The 26,817-nt window shown below is 46.1% G+C and overlaps 3 protein-coding genes across 4 annotated transcripts in view; all 3 read right to left on the bottom strand.

Moving 5' to 3' along the window:
* Positions 1-26,817, bottom strand: part of LOC310701787 (uncharacterized protein) — a 224,343-nt gene that overhangs the window by 41,863 nt on the left and 155,663 nt on the right. The window lies entirely within an intron of this gene.
* On the bottom strand, positions 2,920-9,918 carry LOC310701541 (uncharacterized protein). 2 transcript variants are annotated; one of them, XM_083492598.1, is made up of 6 exons: positions 9,776-9,918; positions 7,294-7,804; positions 6,532-6,658; positions 5,591-5,685; positions 4,228-4,345; positions 2,920-3,791 (listed from the first exon to the last, which is right to left on the bottom strand). In XM_083492598.1, the coding sequence occupies exons 2-6, from the start codon at positions 7,705-7,707 to the stop codon at positions 2,959-2,961; spliced, it is 1,587 nt and encodes a 528-aa protein (XP_083348724.1). In that variant the 5' UTR covers positions 7,708-7,804; positions 9,776-9,918; the 3' UTR covers positions 2,920-2,958. The 2 variants fall into 2 exon arrangements, with proteins under 2 accessions (XP_083348724.1, XP_083348725.1); XM_083492599.1 differs by having other exon boundaries at positions 9,736-9,914.
* On the bottom strand, positions 15,341-25,898 carry LOC310701587 (uncharacterized protein). Its single transcript, XM_083492717.1, has 6 exons — positions 25,585-25,898; positions 23,230-23,727; positions 22,241-22,361; positions 19,596-19,678; positions 17,532-17,658; positions 15,341-16,233 (listed from the first exon to the last, which is right to left on the bottom strand). The coding sequence occupies exons 2-6, from the start codon at positions 23,644-23,646 to the stop codon at positions 15,485-15,487; spliced, it is 1,497 nt and encodes a 498-aa protein (XP_083348843.1). The 5' UTR covers positions 23,647-23,727; positions 25,585-25,898; the 3' UTR covers positions 15,341-15,484.

Below are 26,817 nucleotides of genomic sequence, written 5' to 3'. Positions count from 1 at the left end.
AACAATAAACACAATAATATGAAGGGCGAGGTGCAAAACAGAAACCAGCTCACAGATTCTGAACACAATGCGTACTTCTTGTTCATTAACATTACTTCTTTTTAATTTTCATCACTTGTTGTTGGTGTTGTTGTTTAGTCGTGTCCGACTCTTCGTGACCCCCTGGACCAGAGCACGCCAGGCACTTCTGTCTTCCACTGCCTCCCGCAGTTTGGTCAAACTCATGCTGGTAGCTTCGAGAACACTGTCCAACCATCTTGTCCTCTGTCGTCCCCTTCTCCTTGTGCCCTCCATCTTTCCCAACATCAGGGTTTTTTTCCAGGGAGTCTTCTCTTCTCATGAGGTGGCCAAAGTATTGGAGCCTCAGCTTCACGATCTGTCTTTCCAGTGAGCACTCAGGGCTCATTTCCTTAAGAATGGAGAGGTTTGATCTTCTTGCAGTCCATGGGACTCTCAAGAGTCTCCTCCAGCACCATAATTCAAAAGCATCCATTCTTCAGCGATCAGCCTTCTTTATGGTCCAGCTTTCACTTCCATACATCACTACTGGGAAAGCCATGGCTTTAACTACACGGACCTTTGTTGGCAAGGTGATGTCTCTGCTTTTTAAGATGCTGTCTAGGTTTGCCATCGCCTTTCTCCCAAGGAGCAGGCGTCTTTTAATTTCGTGACTGCTGTCACCACAGATGATGCTAAATAATATTAAGGGTGGGAAAGATAACTAACCTAGGATACCCCACGCACAGAAGGCCATGTATGTTTCACAGAATCATACAAGTTGGAAGGGGCTCTTGGGTCATCTAGTCCAACCCTTGCAATGCAGCACTCTTAACACATAGTTCCTCATCCAACATGAAAACATACCAGACCCAGGTTAGCTTTGCAAATGCGCTAGTAGTTTTATTGCTGCACCACGAAGAGGGGATAACCAACTTCTTTAGAAGCTATATGTGTAACAAAGCAGAGCGTTTCATAAGATGAATCTTTTTTTTTTTTTTCCTATAAGGAAAAAGAAAAAAAGGCATGTATTAGAATGGTTGAACAAACAACTTGAATCAATATTTGCAAATACATTTTACACAATTATAAATATTAGACAATACATACTGGTTAAAATTTTACAGTTTGTAATTAGTAGCTATCTACTTTCAAAAAGACAAGTTACACATTGCAAAATGCTCACTAGGACAGCTGATGTTAGAGGAAATAAAGGAAGTACAACCTAGAGCTGTTATACATGGCAGAAAAGGAAGCAATGCCAGTTTTCAACTTGTCCTGTAGAGGCATGGTCTGTGCCAATAAGATGAATCTTTTGAGCATGGGTTGCAAAGTGCACACATTTGTTAACTTCTCTGTTAGTGTGAGTCCCCAAATTTGGCATCGGGTGTCTTCTGATCTCCCACAATGGTTAGATAATAATAATAATAATAATAATAATAATAATAATAATAATAATACAGTGGTGCCTCGCAAGACGAAATTAATTCGTTCCGCAAGTTTTTTCTTCTTGCGAGTTTTTCGTCTTGCGAAGCACGGTTTCCCATAGGAATGCATTGAAAATCAATTAATGCATTCCTATGGAAACCGCTTGCCAGGCTGGCGGTGCGGAGAAGGGCTTTTCTCCCCACCGCAAGCCTTCAGGACAGGTACGGGAACAGAGGGGAAGGGGCGCAGCGCTTCTCCTCTGTTCCCGGGGCTTGCGGTGGGAGGAGGGTTTTTCCTCCCCACCGCCAACATTCAGAACAGCATTCTGAATGTTGGCGGTGGGAAGGAAAACCCTCCTCCCACCGCAAGTCTTCAGAACAGCCATCCGAAGGCTGGCACGGGGAGAAGGTCTCTCCGCCCCAACGCCAGCCTTCGGAGGAGCCTTCCAAAGCCTGGCGGCGGGAGGAGGTCTCTCCGCCCCACCGCCAGGCTTCGGAGCAGCCTTCCGAAGGCTGGCGGTGGGGCGGGGAGACCTCCTCCCGCCGCCAGGCTTCGGAGCAGCCTTCCGAAGCCTGGCGGTGGGGCGGAGAGACCTCCTCCCGCCGCCAGCCTTCGGAGCATCCTTCCGAAGCCTGGCGGTGGGGCAGAGAGCCCTCCTCCAGCCGCCAGCCTTCGGAGCATCCTTCCGAAGCCTGGCGGCGGGAGGAGGTCTCTCCGCCCCACCGCCAGGCTTCGGAGCAGCCTTCCGAAGGCTGGCGGTGGGAGGAGGTCTCTCCGCCCCACCGCCAGGCTTCGGAGGAGGTCCGAGGACAGTGGGGAAGACGCACTGCGCTTCCCCGCTGTCCCGGAGATTTCCCTATGGGCTTTCGGCTTGCGAAGGAAGCCCATAGGGAAATTCGTTTTGCGAAGCGCCTCCAAAACGGAAAACCCTTTCGTGTAGCGGGTTTTCTGTCTTGCGAGGCGTTCGTCTTGCGGGGCACCACTGTAATAATGTATTTATTTATACCCCGCCCTCCCCAGCCAAGACCAGGCTCAGGGTGGATAACAACCGATATAAAAACAAATTGATTGAAATACAACCTAAAAAACAAGATTAAAATACAAATTAAAACATTAAAATGCAGCCTCATTTCAACGGAAACTCAAATCAAAAACTTTTTTGGGGATGAAAACGTCGAATCTTCACCAAGGCCAACTATCCAGACTGATCCTATGTGGGCCAGAAAAAAGCCAGGGAAGTCCCCAAATAGGAGTTCCATCACAGGAGGAGAAAGGAAAGAGGGGGAGGGGATCAAATTGATTTCAAGCCAAAGGCCAGGCGGAACAACTCTGTCTTACAGGCCAACTTAGATGGGCAGCTGCCATGGTCCCCCCCCCCCAAAAAGATCTTTGTATACACCCCCAACCCCATTCAAAAATTTTTGGGGGGAGTACCATTTGTGGGTCATTGAAAATGTTTGGGAAACGATCAGAATACACATTTCCAAAAACCAGTTACCTTTATACAACTCCACCACATGTGGAAATAAGTGCCTATCTACCTCTGTGAATTCTCTGGTGGCGAGTTAGGCTAGAACTAAGGTAGAAGCCCTTTTCACACTCCAAACACTGATAAGGTTTCTCCCCAGTATGAATTCTCTGATGGGAAATAAGGTGCGGCCTGTGTCGGAAGCTCTTCCCACATTCAGTGCATTGATACGGTTTCTCTCCTGTGTGAATTCTTCCATGAGAAGTGAGATTCCTCTTCCGAGTGAAGCTCTTCCCACACTCCGAGCACTGGTACGGTTTCTCTCCCGTGTGAGTTCTCTGATGAGAAGTAAGGCGAGAACTGTGATGGAAGCTCTTCCCACATTCCAAACATTTATAGGGCTCCTCCCCTGTGTGGATTATCTGATGGGAAGTAAGGTACGAAACATGACAGAACTTCTTTCCACAAGCCCAGCACTTATATACTTTCTCCCCTGCCTGAATACTCTGATGAGAAGTGAGACTTCTCTTCCTCGTGAAACTCTTCCCACATTCCAAGCATTTATACGGCTTCTCCCCTGTGTGGATTCTCTGATGGGAAGTAAGGTAAGAACTGCGAAGGAAGTCTTTTCCACATTCCAAGCATTTGTATGGTTTCTCTCCTGTGTGGATTCTTTGATGATGGGTGAGAGTGATCTTCTGTTTGAAGCACTTCCCGCATTCTAAGCACTGATACGGATTTTCCCCGGTGTGAATTCTTTGATGGCGGATGAGGGTTATTTTCTGCCTGAAGCTCTTTCCGCATTCCAAGCACTGATACGGATTTCCCCCGGTGTGAATTCTTTGATAGGGAGTAATGGCAGGACTCCGGTGGAAGTTCTTTCTGTGGCGATTAGAGCCTGAGGAAGAAATGGGGAGTGTCAATTCACTGAACAAGTTCAATCAATGCTTCTGATAAAGGAGAAACTGAAAAGACTTGTTTTATTATTAAATTTATTTATTTAGTAAGTGGTACTTCTGGATACGAATGGGATCCGTTCCGGAGCCCCGTTCACATCCTGAAGTAAACGCAACACGCATCTGCAGGTCACGATTCGCCACTTCCGCGCATGCGCGTGACGTCATTTTGACCGTCTGCACATGCACGAGCGGTGAAACCCGGAAGTAATGTGTTCCGTTACTTCCGGGTCGCCGCGGAGCACAACCCGAAAATGCTCAACCTGAAGCAACTTCAACCCGAGGTATGACTGTAAATTTATATACCGCTTTTCTTTGTAAGATCTCAAGGCAGTTCACAGAACAAAATACAGTATAAAAACGAGCAAAGCCCTTTACCGAGAGAGGCAACGATCTCTTCCATGACTTCTCTATGCAGAACTTTCTGGTGGGAATCCAGCACAGCCCACTCCTCATTTGAGAAACACACAGCGACGTCTTCAAAGGACACCGGACTCTACAAGTGGAAGAAAACAGTTTTCTCTTTATCGTAAACATCATCTACCAGCAAAATCTGGATGGCTAGTGTTGTAAACAAAATCTGCCCTTTTACTTTAAGGGGTATCCAAGAGCCCATATAGATTCCTTATGTAGGTTTCCTATTGGTAGGAGAAAATAACAGAGGCCAACCAGAGAATATTGAGAAGCAAAGCAGCTCGTAAGCCTGATCTTTGTTGTTCTGTTGCAATAGGGTGCTCCCCTCACACGCAGGAAAGGACCCAGGTGTGTCCACCCTTATACAGACATTTTAAATCCCCTGCCCTGGAGCTCAAGACCACCCCTCCATACATCATCATACATACATCACAGAAGGGGTGGTCTACAGCAGAAATTTGAATGTTTTTTTCTGTTTGCCTTTCCTGACTGTCTTTCCTGATAGCCTGTCACCCATGATAGTCTGTCACCCATTAAAATGCTGATTACTCAATTCCTGAGACAATGGGAAGGCTCCCTGACCCACCCCTCCTTGCAGGGAAAACATTTGGTCAGTTTGGGAATCAAAAATATTTTCAGGTCGGTCTTCTGGTTGGTACATTTATTATATATCTAAGACCTTAAAGGGATGTGGGTGGCCCTGTGGGTTAAACCACAGAGCTTAGGACTTGCCGATCGGAAGGTCGGCGGTTCGTATCCCCACGACGGGGTGAGCTCCCATTGCTCGGTCCCTGCTCCTGCCAACCTAGCAGTTCAAAAGCACATCAAAGTGCAAGTAGATAAATAGGTACCGCTCCGGCGGGAAGGTAAACGGCGTTTCCGTGCGCTGCTCTGGTTCGCCAGAAGCGGCTTAGTCATGCTGGCCACATGACCCAGAAGCTGTACGCCAGCTCCCTCGGCCAGTAAAGCGAGATGAGCGCCGCAACCCCAGAGTCGGCCACGAGTGGACCTAATGGTCAGGGGTCCCTTTACCTAAGACCTTAAAATCACACTAGTCAAGGAAAGGAGGCTGGTAGCACATATGGGATGGCTCCATCTTCCTGAGGTTAGACTAGATGAGCCTCGTGGTCCCTTCCAACTCTACAATTCTATGATGCTATTATTTCCTGTAGAACACAAACTGTATTGAGTGGCTTCCCCGGTCTTCCTGGTGGGCAGCTTTGGCAGGAAGAAAGGGAAGGAGGAATTCTTTGCACCCAAGGAGGTGAGGAGGGGAAATACACCCTGACAGCCCCTAGACTCTCTTCCCAGAGGTCCGTCTCCGTACCTGGTCAGGTGTCACAACAGCTGTTTCCCCTCCAGCACCAAGAAGAGATGGCTGAGTAGATATTGCCGGCACCATTCCATTCCACAAGAAGATCCCTGAGATCAGGACAAAAAATTCCATGGATTTTGTAGTAAGGTTTAAGGCTTACTGGGAATGATATATAATGAAATGAAATGAATGTTTGAAATAACAGAAAACCAGAAGCTTTTCTCTTGGGCATTATAGGGACAGAACTACCTAAACTGTGTTGAAATTTCTTCATGTATGTAACTACAGAGGCAAGAATGTTCCTTGCCCCCAAATGGAAAGAAGCAGAAGTCCCAGCAAAGGAAGAATGGATACATAAACTTATGGGATATGCAGAAATGGAGAAACTTACCAGAAGAATAAGAAATCAAGATAACAAACTTTTTATTTTAAAAAAATGGCATTGGTTTAGTGAATATTTGCAGATAAATTGTAAAGAGATAAAAACATTGGCAGGATTATTGTAATAAGAGTATATATTTAAAGAAGATGAATAAATGAGCGAATTAAGCTAATTAGGATATGCAGAAGATATTAAAAAATAAATTTAAGGAACTGCAGAAAGAGGGGGAAGGAAATCAAGTTTTGAAATTCAAATGATTGTAAAATCAGTGAAATGTATAAATCTGGAAAGTATAAATAATAATAATAATTTTTTTAAAAAACTATCGGTCAGTAGCAAAAAAATTTCTCAGAGGTTTAGTGACACAAATCTTAAGTACACCTTGACGTTACAAAATGTCTCACATAACATTTATAGTGTGGACATTATTGTGTAATTTATATTTCAGTTCTAGTAAAATAAACCTATTGTTTAATTGGACGAAAATGTCCTGCCTCCCTAAGATTCAGCAGAACCTAAAATAATCCCATTAATTCCTTGCATCAACAATAAAGAGGAGGTTAATCTTTACCCAGCAAGGAGGCCCCTCTGTCCTCCTCCTGGGCTGTCCCTTGTCTCAGCGAATGCTCTCCGGCGTCCAAGAGAGTCTTCTCTGCCTCATGGAAATCGTTGGTCCCTTCTGACGACATACCATTTACCTGAAACAGCAAGGAAGATCGAAAGAGGGATTGGGCTTAAGAAACAGAAAAGGGATTTGGACAAACTCACAAAGTGAGTTGCCTTATCAACATGATCTCTACTGACCATTTTATTTATAGTGGCCACTTTATTTATAGTGGGGATAACTGACCACTTTATTTATAGTGTGTGGGGGGGGAATTATTATTTGGAAAAAAACAAAAACAAAATGAGTTGGGCAATTAATAAAATCAATTAAGCATATAAAATATACTCGGAGTCGAGTGTGAATTTCATGCTTTTTATTCCAGCTCATAGTAGCAATGAATGAAACTTTCCCCAAAACGTCTAGCTATATATACATTATTTACACAACGGGCCCCCCATGATTGGCTAATTCCGGGCTGCTCTTGTTAGCCAATCATGTTGCGGATGCAGGCCAATCAGGCTGCTGATTCACTACAGCCAGGAGCCTGATTGGCTGCTCCTGCAGGCCAATCAGGTCGCTGATTCACTTCCACCTGAAGCTGGATTGGGTGGCTCCTGCAGACCAATCAGACTGCTGCATTCTGGATCCTATTGTTCTAGGACTCAGCTCAGTACATAAAAGCATATCTTGCCTGGAATTCTTAGCCCTAGAATTAAATTTTCTTACCTGCTGCTCTTCCTGCTTCTCCTCTGCCCGACTCAGGAGGAAACCTTCGGCCAGGGCCACCGCCTGGGAACTGGTCTCTGCTCCACATTCCCTCACCCAGTTCCCCATCTCTGGAGGGAGGACAGCCAGGAACTGCTCCAGGATCACCAGGTCCAGGATCTGAGATTTTGTGTGAAGTTCGGGCTTCAGCCACTGACGGCAGAGATGGTGGAGTCGGCTGCAAACCTCTCGGGGACCCTTGGCCTCTGTGTAGTGGAATTGCCTGAACTGCTGCTGCTGCACATTTGAGCTGAGGGAGTTCTCTTCCCTCAATCTCTTCTCCGTGGTTTCCCCCCAGAATTCCTCACTGTTCTCAGTCTTGGTGGTTTGGGGGCCCCTTCCTGCTTCAGGTTCACCTGAATCTTCTTCCATCATTAGTCTATTTTGCTGGAATGCCCCTAAGGATTCAAAGGGACATGTCCCTTTATTGCTAATTTTCTCTCAGGGCAACTCCCAGAGGTGCTTCCCAGTCCTGCAAATCCAACACACAGTTCTGTTAGCAAATTATTACAGTGGTACCTCAGGTTAAGTACTTAATTCGTTCCGGAGGTCTGTTCTTAACCTGAAACTGTTCTTAACCTGAAGCACCACTTTAGCTAATGGGGCCTACCGCTGCCGCCGCGCCGCCGGAACACAATTCCTGTTCTCATCCTGAAGCAAAGTTCTTAACCTGAAGCACTATTTCAGGGTTAGCGGAGTCTGTAACCTGAAGCGTATGTAACCTTCAGGGTCGAAGGTTCGAGCCCCACGTTGGGCAAAAGAATCCTAGACTAGATGACTTCCAATTCTGCAAGTCTGTGATTCCACAGTGCGCATCAAAGCGGCTTCCTGACTTCTTGGAAGAGAGAAAGAAGCTTGGCTTTCTGGTGTGGGTATTGTAGGGAGGTGGCGTCCAGGTGAATCAACTGCCAGGGGTGCCAACTAGAATAAAATATTGGGGTGTGGGCAGGTGAGCCCCACCCCACTGGCCTTTGGTTTGGACTCAGTCTGACCCTTATGTTGCCCTCCCCTTATGGTCTTGATCTATCGGTTACTTTTAAAATGAGGCTGCATTTTAAATTGCATTTTAACCTGTATTTTAATTTGGTCCCCCGCCTTATTATGTTTTTACTGTGATTTTATTGGTGTCAGCTGGCGTGGCTGGGGAGGGCGGGGTATAAATAAAAATTATTATTATTATTATTATTATTATTATTATTATTATTATTATTATTATCAATCAATTGCCACAATTTTAATGGCAATGCTGGAAAAACATTCTGACAGCAAAAGCTGTTTGACAGTGGAACGGTCTCCCTCAGAGGGTGGCGGACTTTCCTTCCTTGGAGGTTTTTTAAGCAGAGATTGGATGGCAACCTATCATGGATGTTTTAGCTGAGTTTATTCCTGTATTGCAGGGGGTTGGACTAGATGACCCCTGGCTCCCTTTCCTTTTTTTAAAAAAAATCCTTTATTATTGTAGTCACATAATATACATTCTTTACAACAAACAACTCCAAAACAGACAACTCCAAAATAAAATCATATGTAAAAAACCACAAGTCTCATGTTTTCATTTACAGTGGTACCTCAGGTTAAGAACTTAATTCGTTCTGGAGGCTCTGAAACTATTCTTAACCTGAAGCATCACTTTAGCTAATGGGGCCTCCCGCTGCCGCCGGAGCACAATTTTTGTTCTCATCCTGAAGCAAAGTTCTTAACCCGAGGTACTATTTCTGGGTTAGCGGTGTCTGTAACCTGAAGCATCTGTAACCTGAGGTACCACTGTACACTGATCTCCTGTCCCTTACGTTTACTTGATATTTCTTGCTGCTATCTGCTTTCCTTATACAGTGGTACCTCAGGTTAAGTACTTAATTCGTTCTGGAGGTCTGTTCTTAACCTGAAACTGTTGTTAACCTGAAGCACCACTTTAGCTAATGGGGCCTCCTGCCGCCGCCGCACGATTTCTGTTCTCATCCTGAAGCAAAGTTCTTAACCTGAAGCACTATTTCTGGGTTAGCGGAGTCTGTAACCTGAAGCGTCTGTAACACTGTAGAATCTTTATTCAAATTTAAATCTCTTCAATCCTATACCAATCTTTAGCAATTTCAATTAACCCCTTCACCTCCCTGCCCCACAGCCCAGTACTTCCCTCCACCAGTGCGATCTTCTTTACCTACTATTATTTTTGTTATTGCTGCGTTATTCCCCCCGGGTCCCTTTCCTTGCCTACAATTCTATGAAATATTTTATTGGGGAAGCGCCTCTCCTCCCCCCAATAAACCAAGGACTCCCTCCTTCTCCCCCTCCATTCAGCCCCTGCCTGCTGCTGGGGGTCCGCCCATCTCCCCACCCAGGGGGTCTCCTCTCCTGCCCCCCTTCTCCCTATGCCCCCCCTCCCTGGGGCTCCCCGGCACCCACATGCACCGGGGCCAGAAGAGGTGGGTCTGCAGGAGCTCACCAGGTCCCCGAAGCCCCTCGGGAAGAGGCAGAAAAAGCCGCTGGAAGGACCGGGCATGCGCACTGGGGGACTGGGCAGGAGGGAAGAGCGTTGGCTCCGGAGGACCTCGCGACCCCGCACCTCCCTTCCTCGCCACATTCACGTCCTCTCTAGGAAACGAAGGACGCCTCGTTTTAACTCTACAGAAACCGTTGCGCAGGGTTTAATTAGAATGGGGGGGGGAGATCCCCCTCTAGAAATAATATAATATAATATAATATAATATAATATAATATAATATAATATAATATAATATAATATAATATAATATAATATAATATAATATAATATCATATCATATCATATCATATCATAACATAACGTGTGTGTGTACCCCTCTAGAAATAATAAAACAAACACACATAGATACACACACACACACACAATATTATTATATTATATTATATTATATTATATTATATTATATTATATTATATTATATTATAATATAATATTATTATATTATATTATATTATATTATTTGTTTTATTATACCTAAATAATAATGCCCTCCCACCAGATGTCAAAGAGAAAAATAAGTACCAAAATTTTAGAAGACATCTGAAGGCAGCCCTGTTTAGGGAAGCTTTTAATGTTTAATAGGTTATTGTATTTTAGTGTTTTGTTGGAAGCCGCCCAGAGTGGCTGGGGAAACCCAGCCAGATGGACACGGTATACTGAAAATAAATTATTATTGTTGTTGTTTTTTTTTTTCATTCCTTTGCATTCCTCTCTTTACTTTTGTTCTGTCATTTTTCATTTTTGTTCTGTCATTTTTTCTAGATATAATTTTATTTTATTGTGAAAACGTTAATGAAAATTTCTGTGGGGAGGAAAAGAAGCCCTGGCACAGTGGAGCAGCAGAACTCAGCCCTCGTGGTTATATTAGTAGTCATAATAACAGTAATAATAATATCTTTATTATTTATATGCCGCCCATCTGTAGTCACTGGTAGCATCAACTTATTGAATACCTGAAGGAGCGTCTCCACCCCCATCAATCAGCCCGGACACTGAGGTCCAGCTCCGAGGGCCTTCTGGCAGTTCCCTCCCTGAGAGAAGTGAGGTTACAAGGAACCAGGGAAAGGGCCTTCTCAGTAGTGGCACCCACCCTGTGGAACTCCCTCCCATCAGATGTCAAGGAGATAAACAACTATCTGACTTTTAGAAGACATCTGAAGGCAGCCCTGTTTAGGGAAGTTCTTAATGTTTGATGTTTTATTGTGTTTTTAATATTCTGTTGGGAGCCACCCAGAGTGGCGGGTGAAACCCAGCCAGATGGGCGGGTATAAATAAGTTGTTGCTGTTGTTGTTGTTCCTTCCTGCTTCTAGTGCAGGGTATCCCCAAACTTGGGTCTCCTCTAGCTGTTTGGACTACAACTCCCATCTTCCCTAACTAGAGGGACCAGCAGTCAGGGATGATGGGAACTGTAGTCCAGAAACAACTGAAGGCCCAAGTTTGGGAAATCTTCCTCTATTGGGAGCGAATGACCTCAACTCTGTGCTGTCAAAAGGGCTTTTGTCTCCCTTGGGGTCTTCCAACATCAGGAGCTCAGGAAGCTGCCATATCATGCCAAGTTAGACCACTGGCACTGCCCCACTTCCCTAAATGGGCCAGCAATCACTGCCGCTAGTTCAGACCCCACTGGGGTATATGTGCGTCCATCTTGTGCACCTGAGCGGATCAGTCAACCGCCTGAGAACCAATCCTTTCAAACATTTGATTTGAAAAACGGAGAAACGGTGGAATATATTGAAGCGACGATCTCACAGGCAATAATAACATAGTATCATTTAATAGGGACAAATAAGAAATGCTATGTGATGCTACAGCCTGGTCTGAATATTAACCAGGCTATCTATACCCTTTCGGATCGGTATTCAGGTAGGTAGCCATGTTGGTCTGACGCAGTCGATATATATACAGTGGTACCTCAGGTTAAGTACTTAATTCGTTCCGGAGGTCCGTACTTAACCTGAAACTGTTCTTAACCTGAAGCACCACTTTAGCTAATGGGGCCTCCTGCTGCACAATTTCTGTTCTCATCCTGAAGCAAAGTTCTTAACCTGAAGCACTATTTCTGGGTTAGTGGAGTCTGTAACCTGAAGCGTATGTAACCTGAAGCGTATGTAAACCAAGATACCACTATATATATATATATATATATGTTTTCGTAGATTTTCACGGGTACAGGAATGCAGGTTTTGGTGTCCTCGGGTGTCTTCCCGTGTAAAAGTTGGGGTGTCTAGGCGACGTTTCGACGAGGTCTCACTCGTCATCTTCAGGCTGGTGCTTTCGGCTTCTTGTTACTGGAACAGAGCGGGATCTCAGTGTTTGAGTTCCTATAAATACTGTAGAGGGGTGTGGTGTATTGCCTCAAAAGTTCTGGGCAGAGGGGAAGTTCCCAGGCTAGTGTTCTTTTCTTCTTTTGTTCCTTAATTACTTAATTATATATATGCTTTCGTAGATTTTCACGGGTACAGGAATGCAGGTTTTGGTGTCTTCGGGTGTCTTCCCGTGTAAGAGTTGGGGTGTCTAGGCGACGTTTCTTTGGAATTTTGCAGATTCCAAATTGCTCTTTAACATGGAACATCACCACAAGAGAATAATCATGGAAGCCATCGAGATAGAGAAACACCCCCACAACATGAACAAGCGTGACGACACGTCCCGCCTGCCAGACATCTGGAAATTAGCCCTCCCCACAAAAACCGACACCAGAACCAGAGGCACACAGAACGCCATCACCAATCAACCACACCAGACCCAAACCCAGACCCTCTCCACAGATAAATTACAGACTCCATCCAGTAGCCAAACCATAGTGGCACCTCCGGATGCTGCACCCCTCTGCAATCCCTACACAGATCTGGCTGGCACAGGGCACAAAACCACAGCTCGCCCCTATACACGAAGCCAAGCCAGAGCACAACTAAGTGCAGTACAGCCATCTTCTCAGAAAAACTCTTCACAAGCTCAAGAGGTCAAGACACGAAAGCTTTAGCAACTAATCCACACTTAATGACCCACCTAAGTGGTACTCAGAATATCACTCAAGAAATCACTCAAGATATCCCTCAAGTAATTAAGGAACAAAAGAAGAAAAGACACACTAACCTGGGAACTTCCCCTCTGCCCAGAACGTTGGAGGCTATATACCACACCCCCTCAACAGTATTTATAGGAACTCAAACACTGAGATCCTGCTCTGTTCCAGTAACAAGAAGCCGAAAGCACCAGCCTGAAGATGACGAGTGAGACCTCGTCGAAACGTCGCCTAGACACCCCAACTCTTACACGGGAAGACACCCGAAGACACCAAAACCTGCATATATATATATATATATATATATATATATATATATATATATATATATATATATTGTCCAGTAGCACTTTAGAGACCAGCTAAGTTTGTTCTTGGTATAAGCTTCCGTGTGCATGCATACTTCTTCAGATATTTGGTATCTGAAGAAATGTGCACGCACACAATTTTTTTACCTTTCAAATCGGCTGGCAAAGGGAAATGGATTAAGAGATCAAACAGCTTTTGAGAAAACCAATTGCTAATATACGCAGGCATAATGTACACCGTTTATTTTATTTTTTACTTGCTTATCTAAAGCATTTTTTTTTACCCTGCTCTCAAACAGTCCTTGCACTCAGGATTACAATCTAAAAGACACAACACAAAAAGAAAAAGGATCAGGAGGGAGGAGGAGAAAAGCACATTCAAGCATAATTGCATTCTCCTTGTAATGACCAGTGCCAAAAGCTGAGCCAATAGGAAGCCTCTTCTCTCCAGTCTAGCCTGATGGAATGGTAAATGGGAGAAAGAACCTGATGGGCAGGACCAGCCCTACCATTGGACAGTTGGGCAGGGATTGATGATTTGGGGCATCATTGACAAGGCAGCAAATGTATGGTCATGTAGTTTTATTTTACTGGCATGGAGGGGGAAGAGACGCTTGTGGGATCTTGTGCCTGAGGGGCCAGAATAACTTCCCTAGCTTTGGATATTCCACACTTTGACTTAGGGAGCAGGTCCCCATTTCCTATTCTGCCTCAAGCAAAAAATAAAATAAAATTCCCCTGCTGGCTCTGCTGAGGTCGGTTGTCGGTCTTATAAAGGTAAAGGTACCCCTGACCATTAGGTCCAGTCACGGACAACTCTGGGGACACAGAGAAGAGGAGGAATTTCCCGTTGCACCTCGGCTGCTGCGGAAGACGGAAGCGGGAGGATGTAGAGAAGCTAACTGCTCTCCTTGGGGAGGGATGTGGATTGTTGCTTGCAAGCTGATGCCTGAATAAAAGAACTATAAAATATAAGCTGCTTGTTAATTCTTATCTGTGAAGTTACTGGAGCGGGAGGCAGACTCTCCATGCATGGCAGTGTGTGTGTGTGTGTGTGTGTGTGTGTGTGTGTAAGAGAGAGAGAGAGAATGAATGAGCATGTACCGTATTTTTCGCTCCACAGGGCACACCGGACTATACGGCGCACTTAGTTTTTAGGGGGGGAAATAAAGGGGGGGAATTATGGCTCCCACTCGCTATCTTGGCTTCGTTTTTAGCAGCGGGGCTAGGACGGGGGAAGCCCGAGCTTCCACTGACCCCAGCCCCCAGAACAGGTCCAGGAGCGGCGGCAAGGTTGCGCGCAGCCTTGCCGCCGCTCCCGGAGCTTGCGGGGCTGGGGGGGGGCGCTCCAAAGGCTTGCGGATAGCTGCCTGAAGCCCGGGGAGCGAGACGGGTCGGTGCGCACCGACCCCTCTCGCTCTCCAGGCTCCATCGAAAGCAACGCAAAGCCTCCGGAGCGTGGAGGGAGTGCTCCCTCTGCGTTTCGGAGGCTTCCCGTTGCTATCGCTGAGGCCAAGGAGCCTGCATTTGCTCCATAGGACACACACACATTTCCCCTTCATTTTTGGAGGTGGAAAACTGCGTCCTATAGAGCGAAAAATACGGTGTTTCGTGTGTGTTTAAGATCTATCTTGCACACTCAGCAAATCCACAAACCCTTTCCTTCCTCTGCCTGTTTCTGCACTTTCCCTCCTTTCCCTCCCTCTAGACAAACTCACCTGAGCAAACAGCATTTCTGCTTAGGTGCTACTCATATCCCACCTCGGAAGGTGACCTTAAATTCCCAAAAAGACTTTGGCGGGACATTGTGTGGGGACGAGTGGAAGCCTAGCAGGAGCTGTCTCCTGTCACAATTTATACCACATTTTGGACCACCAATCAATTACCTATAGACCATAATTTCTCTCTATTTTACTAAAGCAAGTGGAAATCAATTTTTTAAAAACAGTTGGGTTTCTTTGTTGTCAGCACATCAATATGACTCCTTGCCTGGCGTTTATTTCTACAGTGAGTGATAGAATCTCGTTCTACAGTTTTTCCTGAGTGCAGAAGAGTGAGGTGCATCTTCTGGATAAAGTGCTATCCATATCCAAAGGATTGGTCTCTTCCCTGTGTAGATTCTTCGATGACGTTGAAGGTGTGCAGTAATGCTGAGGTGATGTTGATATGGATTCTGCCTGGTGAATTATTTGATGAGATCATTGGTATTTGGGTTGTTGTTTTTGTAAATAACTTTTTATTGTATCTCCAACGGTGACAGTCTACAAATGATGAGATTACTGTTCAGACAGAAGTATTTTCCACTCCCTAATCAATTACACTGTTTCCCCAGGGTGTGAATTCTTTTGATGAGAAGCTAAAGTCTTCTTTTCACCAAAGCTCTTTCCACACTCTGAGCACCGATACGGTTTCTCCCCTGTGTGGATTCTCTGATGAGAAGTGAGGTATCTGCTGAGACGAAAGGACTTCCCACACTCCGAACATTTATATGGCGTCTCCCCTGTGTGAATTGTTTGGTGAGAGGTCAGGTGACTCTTCTGAGTGAAGCGTTTCTTGCACTCAGGGCACTGATACGGTTTTTCCCCTGTGTGAAGTGTTTGGTGGGACGTAAGGTGAGAAATACTGATGAAGCTCTTTCCGCACTCTAAGCATTGATACGGCGTCTCTCCCTTGTGAAATTTTTGATGATTCGTTAGAGTTATATTGTGCCTGAAGCTCTTTCCGCACTCCAAGCACTGAAATAATTTCTGTCCTGTGTGAATGGTTTGATGTGAAGTGAGATATCTCTTCTGCCTGAAGGTCTTTCCACATTCCAAGCACTGGTATGGTTTCTCCCCTGTGTGGATTCTCTGATGAGGGATGAGGTTCACCTTCCGAGTGAAGCACTTTCCACACTCCAAGCATTTGTATGGTTTCTCCCCTGTGTGGATTCTCTGATGATTAGTGAGAACCCACTTGTGAGCGAAGCTCTTTCCACATTCCTGGCACTGGTATGGTTTGTCATTTGCAGGCGTCCTTTGAGGCGTGGTGGGGCTGGAACCACGCTGAAAACCCTTTCCACCTGCTGCAATGAAAACAGGAAAGAGACTGAGATAGAAATGGAGCCCCAAATCACATAGTATATATTCTAGTGCTTGAAACATCTGAGGCAAGATAGGACGGCAATTTACAAAACAAAATGTCGTTTCTGATGTTGTTTTGCAACTACAGTGGACGCTCGGGTTGCAAACGTGATCTGTGCGGGAAGCACGTTCACAACCCGCAGCGCCAGGTCTGCACATGCGCGGGTAGCGATTCGGCGCTTCTGTGCAAAGCAGGATTTAGCGCTTCTGCACATGCGCAAGGGCTGAAACCCGGAAATAACCCGTTCTGGTACTTCCGGGTTCGGCGCGGTGCGCAACCCGAAATCGCGCAATCCAAAGCGTCTGTACCCCGAGGTATGACTGTATGGGATACACACACACACACACACACACACACACACACAATCCTATCTAACAAAATCTCCATTTTGCAATATTTTTTTAAAAGAATTCAATTAGGCTTTTCATTTATATGGAAAGGTGGAATTACAGAACTATAGAAAAACTAATGTATAAAGTTTGAATTTTAGCATTTATACATGCCAGCAGTGGGGCAGGATGGGGCATGAGATTCTAAAGCAGAAGAAATGTCCAATCTGTTAGTTTATGTTGATGTCCATGGGTTGCTGTTGCTGCTGCTGCTGTTTTACAATTTTTTAGAATAAATAAAAAAATAAAATAAATTTTGGACATTTCCTTTAAGTCCTTTAAGGACTTTAAAACAGATTTTATATAGATTTATTTATCTATATTTATATAGTGCAGTATCCTTAAAAACATATATCAAAGCGGTTTGCAGAAATGAAAACAAAGCCATAACAATAAAACCATTAAAAAGTTAAAAGGATCAATAGTCTGGGATGGCAGGAGGTGAAATCCAGCAACATCTGAATTTTTATTTATTTACGGTCGTGCCTTGGTTATCAAACAGCTTAGTTAACGATCAACTTTGAACTTTGCCTCGGAAGCCGAACGCCCCGCGCAACTTCCGTGGCTTCCGATTGGCTGCAGGCTGCCCTTGCTGCCAATCGGAAGCCGTGCCTTGGTTTCCAAACGTTTCGGAAGTCGCACGGACTTCTGGAACGCATTATGTTCGAAAACCAATATACAACTGTACTTACTTATTCAAATTTGAATAGCGCCCTTTACCCAAAGCTCTTCAGGAGTTTCATAATATTAAAATACAAAATAAGGACACAAAATAGATAATAAAAGTCAAGCCAAATCCTGGATGGCTTCAGGATCACCCCAGAAACACAAGAGAAACACGGAGCCTCACCAAGGGAGACGACGACCTTACAGTTTTCCTCCATGACTTCCTTGTGCAGCCCTCTCTGGTCAGGATCCAGCAGAGCCCATTCTTCCTCGGTGAAATGCACAGCCACATCCTGGAAGGACACTGGACCCTAAAAGGGAAAGATTAACACGTTCCTCTTTAAAGGGAACATAAACATGATCTGGGACGCGGGTGGCACTGTGTGTTAAACCACAGAGCCTAGGGCTTGCCGATCAGAAGGTCGCGGTTCGAATCCCTGCGACGGGGTGAGCTCCCGTTGCTCGGTCCCTGCTCCTGCCAACCTAGCAGTTTGAAAGCACATCAAAGTGCAAGTAGATAAATAGGTACCGCTCCAGCGGGAAGGTAAACGGTGTTTCCGTGAGCTGCTCTGATTCGCCAGAAGCGGCTTAGTCATGCTGACCACATGACCCTGAAGCTGTCTACGGACAAACGCCGGCTCCCTCGGCCAATAAAGTGAGATGAGACCACAACCCCAGAGTTGGCCATGACTGGACCTAATGGTCAGGGGTCCCTTTACCTTTACCTTCAAACGTGATCTACCAGCAAAATCCAGAAGGCTAGACACGGGAAAGGTGGCCGGTCTTATTGTCCAGGATTTTAAACCAGGATAAATTCTGACAAGATTTGGAATATGAGTTCATACAGGAAGTAGCAGGCTATTAACATCAATGTATGACCGCAGACTGTCTTGCCAGAGTGGTGCATGCTCTGGTTATCTCCCGCTTGGACTACTGCAATGCACTCTACGTGGGGCTACCTTTGAAGGTGACCCGGAAACTACAACTAATCCAGAATGCGGCAGCTAGACTGGAGACTGGGAGCGGCCACCGAGACTATATAGCACCAGTCCTGAAAGATCTTCATTGGCTCCCAGAACGTTTCCAAACACAATTCAAAGTGTTGGTGCTGACCTTTAAAGCCCTAAACCGCCTCGGTCCAGTATACCTGAAGGAGCGTCTCCACCCCCATCGTTCTGCCCGGACACTGAAGTCCAGCACTGAGGGCCTTCTGGCAGTTTCCTCACTGCAAGAAGCCAAGTTACAGGGAACCAGGCAGAGGGCCTTCTCAGTGGTGGCACCTGCCCTGTGGAACACCCTCCCACCAAATGTCAAAGAGAAAAACAACTACCAGACTTTTAGAAGACATCTGAAGGCAGCCCTGTTTAGGGAAGCTTTTAATGTTTAATAGACTACTGTATTTTAATATTCTGTGGGAAGCCGCCCAGAGTGGCTGAGGAAACCCAGCCAGATGGGTGGGGTATAAATAATAATAAATAATAATAATAATAATAATAATAATATGTATTAGGATGATGCTTCTGGCCCAGAGATGGAAAGAAGGAGAAGTACCACCCAGAGAAAACTGGGTGATGGAATATGCAGAAATGGCAAAACATGACGGGAAAGATCAGCAACCAAGAAGACCAAGTATTTTCAAAAGACTGGAATAACCTTTTTAATATATTCGAAAGACCACTGCAGGCAGTTGAAATCCTTGGCAAGAATACAATGACACTTGTAAAGTAACATGAACTTTGGTTGCTATCATTATATCACAGATAGATAACGGTAAATGATGCAGGAATTCTTTTATTTTTATTTTTAAGAAATGGAACCCATGGAAGGAAGGAAGGAGGTCTGAAGGTTAGAAAGAACCTCTTTTTGGTTTTCCCCTGGAATGGCTATGTTTATTGTGTACAACTTTATGTAAAACTAATAAAAAAATATTTTAAAAAAGCAAAGAAAGAGGATAATAACACAGCATCAATTTATATAAGAATGTATGGGAGTATATTACATTAGGCTTTGTTTTTTTTAACTAATTTTTTTCTCTTTCTTAAACACATCGTGGTTCTTTTCGCCCCTTAACTTTCTCCCCTCCCCCCCCCCGTATCACTTTATTTCTAAAAATGAAATAAGGATTTAAACCTTAATGATGGGCACCCACAGCCTTCGTCAAAGGGAACTAGAGAGATTCTGTCAGGCCCAGGGAGGTGGCAGCAGGCAGAGGGACTGCCCCCCCCCCCCAGCCCTTCTTTTTCCCTACCTGATCTGTTGCCATGGCAACTGCTTCCCCTCTGCCAGAAGGAAGATGCAGCTGAGATGGTCCTTCCAGCATCATTCCATCACCTGGGAGAGACAAGGAGGGGGAAAGAGACACCAGCAGGCATTTGCCTCAGAGGCCAAGAGCCACGTATCGAAAATACACACTGAGGTAAGTCTACAGATTGTCTTACCCGTTTTATACACTCTGAATGTTTAGGACCCCACTTTTTTTTATTCATCTCCACTCCTTGTAAGCCATTACTGACAAATCAAGCGTTTTCCTCCATGTGGAATAATAATAATAATAATAATAATAATAATAATAATAATAATAATAATAATAATAATTTATTTATACCCTCCCCTCCCCTGCCAGAGCCAGGCTCAGGAGAGCTAATAACAGCAAAATTTCAATAAAAACATAATGGGGGGGGGGGAGAGGCCAATTTAAAATACAAGTTAAAAATACAATTTAAAATGCAGCCTTATTTTAAAAGTAGCCTATAGATCAAAAACCAGAAGGGGAGGGAAACATAAGGGTCTGAGTCTAAACCAAAGGCCAGACGGAACAGTTCTGTCTTGCAGGCCCTGTGGAATGATGTCAAGTCCTGCCGGGCCCTAGTCTCTTGTGACAGAGCGTCCCACCAAGTCGGGGCCAGTGCTGAAAAGGCCCTGGCCCTAGTTGAGACCAATCTAACCACCTTGTGACTTGGGACCTCCAAGATGTTGTCATTTGTGGACCTTAAGGTCCTCCATGGGGCATACCAGGAGAGGCGGTCCCGTAGGTACGTGGGTCCTAGGCTGCTTTGAGAGCTGAAAATAACACAGAATCGTAGAATCTTAAGAGTTGGGAGGGACCCAAGGGTCATCTAGTCCAACCCCCTGCAATGCAGGAATAAACTCAGCTAAAACGTCCATGACAGGTGGCCTCCACTTAAAAACCTCCATGGAAGGAGAGTCCACCACCTCTCGTGGGAGTCTGTTCCACTGCCGACCAGCTCTGTCAGGAAGTCCCCCCCCCAAATGTTTAGTTGGAATCTCCTTTCTTGTAACTTGAAGCCATGGGTTCGAGTCCTACCGTCCAAAGCAGGAGACATGCTCCCTCCTCCATGTGACAACCCTTCAGATATTTCTCTTCTCCGTCTCCTCTTTTCCAGGCTAAACATACCCAGCTCCTTCAACAGTTCCTCTAAGACTTGGTTTCCAGACCCTTGATCATCTTAGTCGCCTTCCTCTGCACATATTCCAGCTTGTCAACATCCTTTTTAAATTGTGGTGCCCAGAACTGGACACAGTATTCCTGGTGTGGTCTGACCAAGGCAGAATAGAGCAGGACTATGTAGCAAGGGTGGCGCTGTGGGTTAAACCACAGAGCCTAGGACTTGCCGATCAGAAGGTCAGCGTTTCAAATCCCCGCAACGGGGTGAGCTCCTGTTGCTCGGTCCCTGCTCCTGCCCACCTAGCAGTTCAAAAGCACGTCAAAGTGCAAGTAGATAAATAGGTACTGCTCTGGCGGGAAGGTAAACAGCGTTTCCGTGTGTTGCTCTGGTTCGCCAGAAGTGGCTTAGTCATGCTGGCCACATGACCCGGAAGCTGTAAGCCGGCTCTCTCGGCCAGTAAAGCGAGATGAGCGCCGCAACCCCAGAGTTGGCCACAACTGGGGGTCCCTTTACCTTTATGTAGCACTGAGGAAGAGTACTGGAAGAAAGTGCCTCCCCACCTCGAGGCCCTTTAAATCAGGGTGGTCCAACGCAGGGCCCTAAGGCCGCATGTGGCCCTTGAGGCCTTTTTTGGCGGCCCTCAGCAGCATTTGACATCCGCCAGCCCTCCACTGCCTTCCCAAAGCTGGGTAAGTGAGTTGCTGAGCTTTGGGAGGAAGGTCCTAGGGCTGGAGGTAAAAGGTAAAGGGACCCCTGACCATTAGGTCCAGTCGCGGACGACTCTGGTGTTGCGGCGCTCATCTCGCTTTACTGGCCAAGGGAGCCGGCATTTGCAGACAGCTTCTGGGTCATGTGGCCAGCATGACTAAGCCGCTTCTGGCGAACCAGAGCAGTGCACGGAAATGCTGTTTACCTTCCCGCCAGAGTGGTACCTATTTATCTACTTGCACTTTGACATGCTTTCGAACTGCTAGGTTGGCAGGAGCAGGGGCCGAACAACGGGAGCTCACCCCATTGCGGGGATTCGAACCGCCGACCTTCTGATCGGCAAGCCCTAGGCTCTGTGGTTTAACCCACAGGGCCACCTGGAGAGGCGGCATCAAATTTTGTCTTCACTCCCTGTGTCATGTCAAAGTATTCTTGCAGCCCACATGGTCTGAGAGGTTGGGCTGCCCTGTCTTTATTGCATCCACTGGGTGGTGTAGTGGTTAAGAGTGGTGGACTCGTAATCTGGTGAACTGGGTTCGTGTCTCCGCTCCTCCACATGCAGCTGCTGGGTGACCTTGGGCCAGTCACACTTCTTTGAAGTCTCTCAGCCCCACTCACCTCACAGAGTGTTTGTTGTGGGGGAGGAAGGGAAAGGAGAATGTGAGCTGCTTTGAGACTCCTTCGGGTTGTGCTAAAGTGGGATATCAAATCCAAACTCCTCCTCTTATTGCATAGCAACGGATCAGGCCAAGTTCAAGCCTGCCTTGTTAATCCTTACCCGGTATGGCGGCACCTTGTTCCCCCTCCTGCACTACCATCCATCTCAGGGGCCTCCCTCTGGCGTCCAAAGGCGTCTTCTCTGCCTCAGGGAAACCAGCGGCCCCTTCTGCAAACAGGCCCTTTGCCAGAAACAGGGGATGGGGAGCAGGGTTAGAAAAAGGAATATCAGAGGAAAAGGCTTGGGATACTTTCAGAAAAGGTTGGCAAATGACGGGAAGCGGGGTTTCCGTACATGAATTATTATTATTCTTATTATTGACATTATTAACAACCCAAATAGCAGGGTATTACAGGGCTGCCATACATCCTGGTTTTCCCGGATATATCCTGGAATTGGGCTGCAAAATGATGTCCGGGAAAATTTTTGCTTGAACTGGCAAAATGTCCGGGGAAACCCGGACGGGTATGGCAAGCATGGCGATTTTTTATACAGTGGGATCTCGGTTTCCGAACGTAATCCGTTCCAGAAGACTGTTCAACTTCTGAAACGTTTTAAAACCGAAAAGCGGAAGCCTCAACACATTAACGAAACTCAAAACGGAAGCCGCATAGCACATTCAGCTTCCGAAAAACATTTGAAAACCGGAGCAATTACTTCTAGGTTTTTGAGGTTCGGGAACTGAAACATTCGACTACGGAGGAGTTCGAAGACCAAGGTTCCACTGTATTAAAAAATGCTTTAAAAATCCAAGAAAAGCCCCAAAACATCTCTCACCAAAGGAAAAAAACAAACTCAACAACCTTTTGTATATATCATGCAAACAATCACTAAATAGCGGTGGTGCACCAATATTTATCAAGACACCAATATTTCCTGAGCTGGCCTGGATAGCAAATACTGAGCTTCAAAGTCCAAAGCCTAGGAAATAAAATCCCACCAAATGACACAGAAACATTCTATGTGAGATTTCTTTTCCGGCAAAAGCAATTATGGGGTACCCTCCCTCACACTCCTGCCCCCTAAAAATTAGGATATAAAGCTCTCACCTGCTGCTCTTCCTGCTTCTTCTCCTCTGCCCGGCTCAGGAGGAAACCTTCGGCCAGGGCCACCGCCTGGGAACTGGTCTCCGCTCCACATTCCCTGACCCAGTTCTCCATCTCCGGGGGGAGGACAGCCAGGAACTGCTCCAGGATCACCAGGTCCAGGATCTGATTTTTCGTGTGTCGCTCTGGCTCCAGCCACTCCCTGCAAAGGCGGTGGAGTCGGCTGCAAACCTCTCGGGGTCCCTCAGCCTCCTGATAGCAGAAATGCCTGAACTTCTGGCGCTGAACATCTGAGCTGAGGGCGTCCTCCTCGCCCGGAATCTCCTGCGTGCTTCTTTCCAAAAATTCTCCGCTGTTCCCAATGTTGAAGTCATCAGACACCCTTCTTCTTGTAGGCCCAGCTAAGTCTTGCTTGTCCATCACTGATCTGGGCTCCAAAGAATATTCTGAATCTCCCTTCTTCTTCAAAGACTGTGCTGACCAGAGCTGTTACACCAATTCCTGCAAAGCCAACATATGGTCTTGTTAGAGAATTGTTGTCTTATTTGTTTGTTTGTTTGTTTGTTTGTTTCCAAATATATACATTTCATTAGTTTTACAATCTATTTAACATTTCCAAATTGTGACTTCCTCCTCCCTCTTTCTGCGGTCCCTTAAATTAATTTTTTTAATGTCTTCTGCATCTTCAAGTTCATTTTACTTGTGCATTTATTTATCTTCTGTAAATATATACTCTTATAAAACTGCAGGTTATTACATTAATCCTGCTAATTGAGGTCCAGTTCTGAGGGCCTTCTGGTGGTTCCATCCCTGCAAGAAGCGAAGTTACAGGGAACCAGGCAGAGGGCCTTCTCAGTAGTGGCACCTGCCCTGTGTTACACCCTCCCACCAGATGTCAAAGAGAACAACAACTACCAGACTTTTAGAAGACATCTGAAGGCAGCCCTGTTTAGGGAAGCTTTTAATGTTTAACAGACTATTGTATTTTAATATTCTGTTGGAAGCTGCCCAGAGTGGCTGGGGAAACCCAGCCAGGTGGGCGGGGTATAAATAATAAATTATTATTATTATTGTTATTATTATTATTTTTTCAGTTGGCGCCTCTTGTCTTCGATCCATGGGGGTTCCAGCTTCCAGTCGCTCTTTGGGTTCAGCGGCAAAAGGTCTCCCACCACCCCCGTCTTCCACGCATCAGGGGTTGCACATCTGAAAGTGCGCTCGATCCAGTGTCCGCTGGGACCCTTTTTAATGCCGATTCAGGGGAGGGAGCGCATGAAGTGGCAAAGCTAACTACCGTATTTTTTGCACCATAACACTCACTTTTTTCCTCCTAGAAAGTAAGGGGAAATGTCTGTGCGTGTTATGGAGGGAATGCCTGCAGGTGGCAGGGGGGATCTGCTGCAGTCGTGAGCAGAGGATCCATGGTTCCCCTTCCTTCCCTCCTCCGTGGTTACAAAGCATGGATCCACATGGATCCTCAGGATTTTTGCATTGGGCTACTCCAAACTCACTGTCAGATCACATGTCTGTGGCCACAGCATGAACCACAAAAATCATATATCCACTATTTCGTTTAGAATATTTTTTTCTTGTTTTCCTCCTCTAAAAAACTACGTGCGTGTTATGGTCTGGTGCGTGTTATAGAGCGAAAAATACGGTAATTCCCAGGGCGCTGCGTATCTGCTCCAAATTCCCTCCACCCGCACACGAAAGAAAGAAAGAAAGAAGGGAAGTTCAGAAGATTCTTCGGAATCTTGTTTTTTATATAATATGTTGTGACGTGAGTGTAAATTTTAACATGGAAAATCAAATAAATAAATCTGTATAAAGGAAGGAAGGAAGAAAGAAAGGGAGGGAGGGAGGGAGGGAGGGGTGAAATGATAAATGTGATGGGCGTCTCTCCTGCTGCTCTGGGGCCCCACGATCTCTCAGTAGGTTAACAATCCACCTCCCCTTTCTTTGCATTGCATTCACTGGGTGGCGTAATAATAATAATAATAATAATAATAATAATAATAATTTATTTATATCCTGCCCTCCCCAGCCGAAGCCGGGCTCAGAGCGGCTAACAACTGTAAAAATAACAGTTTACATAAAATCACAATCAGTTAATGGAAATACATTCTAAAATCAATTCATTCCAAAATCAGTTCAAAATCAAATTAATGGCAACCATTGGGCTAGAGTAGGAACCTGGTATCGCCCCCCAGAGGGGTTTCCAGCCCCCCACCCCACCCCAGCTGTCATTTTCCTGCCTGACCCCTCCCCCGACCATGTACCCTCCCCCACACCCCTGGGGCTCCCCTTCACCCAAATGCACAAGCAATGTGCATGCCCCCCCGCCCCGCCCCCGCTCACCAGATCCCAGAAGGGACCACCCACGCAGCGCTTGCAAGAGACAGATGAACCGGGCAGGGAAGCAGAGGGGAGGAGGCGCCCTCCACAACCCCCCCCCCGCCCCATCCTCTTCCTCCCATTGCCTTCCCGTCTAGGCATCCTGCTCCGTTCACTTTAACCCTTAGAAGGTTAGGTGCAGGAGGAATCGTAGAGTTGGAAGGGATCCCAGGGGTCATCCAGCCCGACCCTGCGCAATGCAAGAATCTTTTGCCCAGCGCGGGACTCGAACCCAAGACCCTCCTGCTCTAGCGACTGAGCTGTCCCACCCCCTTCCCAAAACAGTGCCTGAGCCTCCCAGGTGCACGTTTCTTCAGGTTTCATCCAGCGCCTCTGGATCATCCGTGCAAAAAAATATAAATAAAGAGGGGGGGTGCCAGAGGTTTGGGGGCCGAGCCTTGCACGTGATGCTCCTGCCCCACACCGCATGACCGGAAGTGTGGGCTACTCGCCTCTTCCCCCACCCTCTACGATCAGCTGCATATGGGAGCCTATCTGCTCTGCTCATAGTGAAATGGGTTTGGCAGCGAGGAGACGCAGGGAGCAAAGAGTTAGAGGTGGGGAAAGACCGGGGTTTTTGCTTTGTGTAAAGTATTGCAGGAATTTATGTATAGTTTTGGGGGGGGATTGGCCCTCCAGCAGATATCATGCACATGCAGCCCACTACCAAAATCAGCACAATCGCCTTTGTGACTTTTGTGATTTGTCTCTACAAAACACTTCATCACAGTTTCTTCCTATCTATTCAAAGGGCCTTTGCTGCACGATACCAAATGTAAGAATTCACTGATAGATGTATCTATGTACTGGCTCACTGGGAAAACTTCGGAAATTCATATAGACATGTGAGCTCAGCTACTCAGCAGCCCCTCTGCCTGAGTGATAATTCCTGGCATCCTGATACCTGAGTGCCAGACAGGTAGCCATTCCAGACATAACAAGCCCACATGAAGACAAAAGGGTGTTACTGACTTGGCTGGGAAACAGGGAAATGTAAATATCTCTTGTTACACTTGATGGGTGTTTGGTGGAGGGCAAGGGGAACCATGGGGCAGGGTCCAGGATGCTCAGATTACTGCCACCAGACCTCCCCTTTCATGATGTAACCGTGATGTAGTTGGGGGGGTGTAACATGGGGATTATAGGGATGCGGGTGGCGCTGTGGGTTAAACCACAGAGCCTAGGACTTGCCGATCA

This window comes from Podarcis liolepis, assembly GCF_965112155.1.
Source record: "Podarcis liolepis genome assembly, chromosome: 2".
NCBI lineage: Eukaryota > Metazoa > Chordata > Lepidosauria > Squamata > Lacertidae > Podarcis > Podarcis liolepis.
Note: the sequence above shows the minus strand (reverse complement) of the source record. Positions and strands in the feature narration are given on the sequence as shown.

Coding starts and splice junctions, on each gene's coding strand:
- LOC310701541 (XM_083492598.1), bottom strand. CDS start 7,707: ATGATGGAAGAAGATTCAGGTGAACCTGAAGCAGGAAGGGGCCCCCAA. Junction 6,659..7,293: donor AGAAGCAGGAAGAGCAGCAG/GTAAGAAAATTT, acceptor TTGCTGTTTCAG/GTAAATGGTATGTCGTCAGA. Junction 3,792..4,227: donor AGAGATCGTTGCCTCTCTCG/GTAAAGGGCTTT, acceptor TTTCTTCCTCAG/GCTCTAATCGCCACAGAAAG.
- LOC310701587 (XM_083492717.1), bottom strand. CDS start 23,646: ATGGACAAGCAAGACTTAGCTGGGCCTACAAGAAGAAGGGTGTCTGAT. Junction 19,679..22,240: donor ACAAGGTGCCGCCATACCGG/GTAAGGATTAAC, acceptor TGTCTCTCCCAG/GTGATGGAATGATGCTGGAA. Junction 17,659..19,595: donor TTGCCATGGCAACAGATCAG/GTAGGGAAAAAG, acceptor TTTCCCTTTTAG/GGTCCAGTGTCCTTCCAGGA.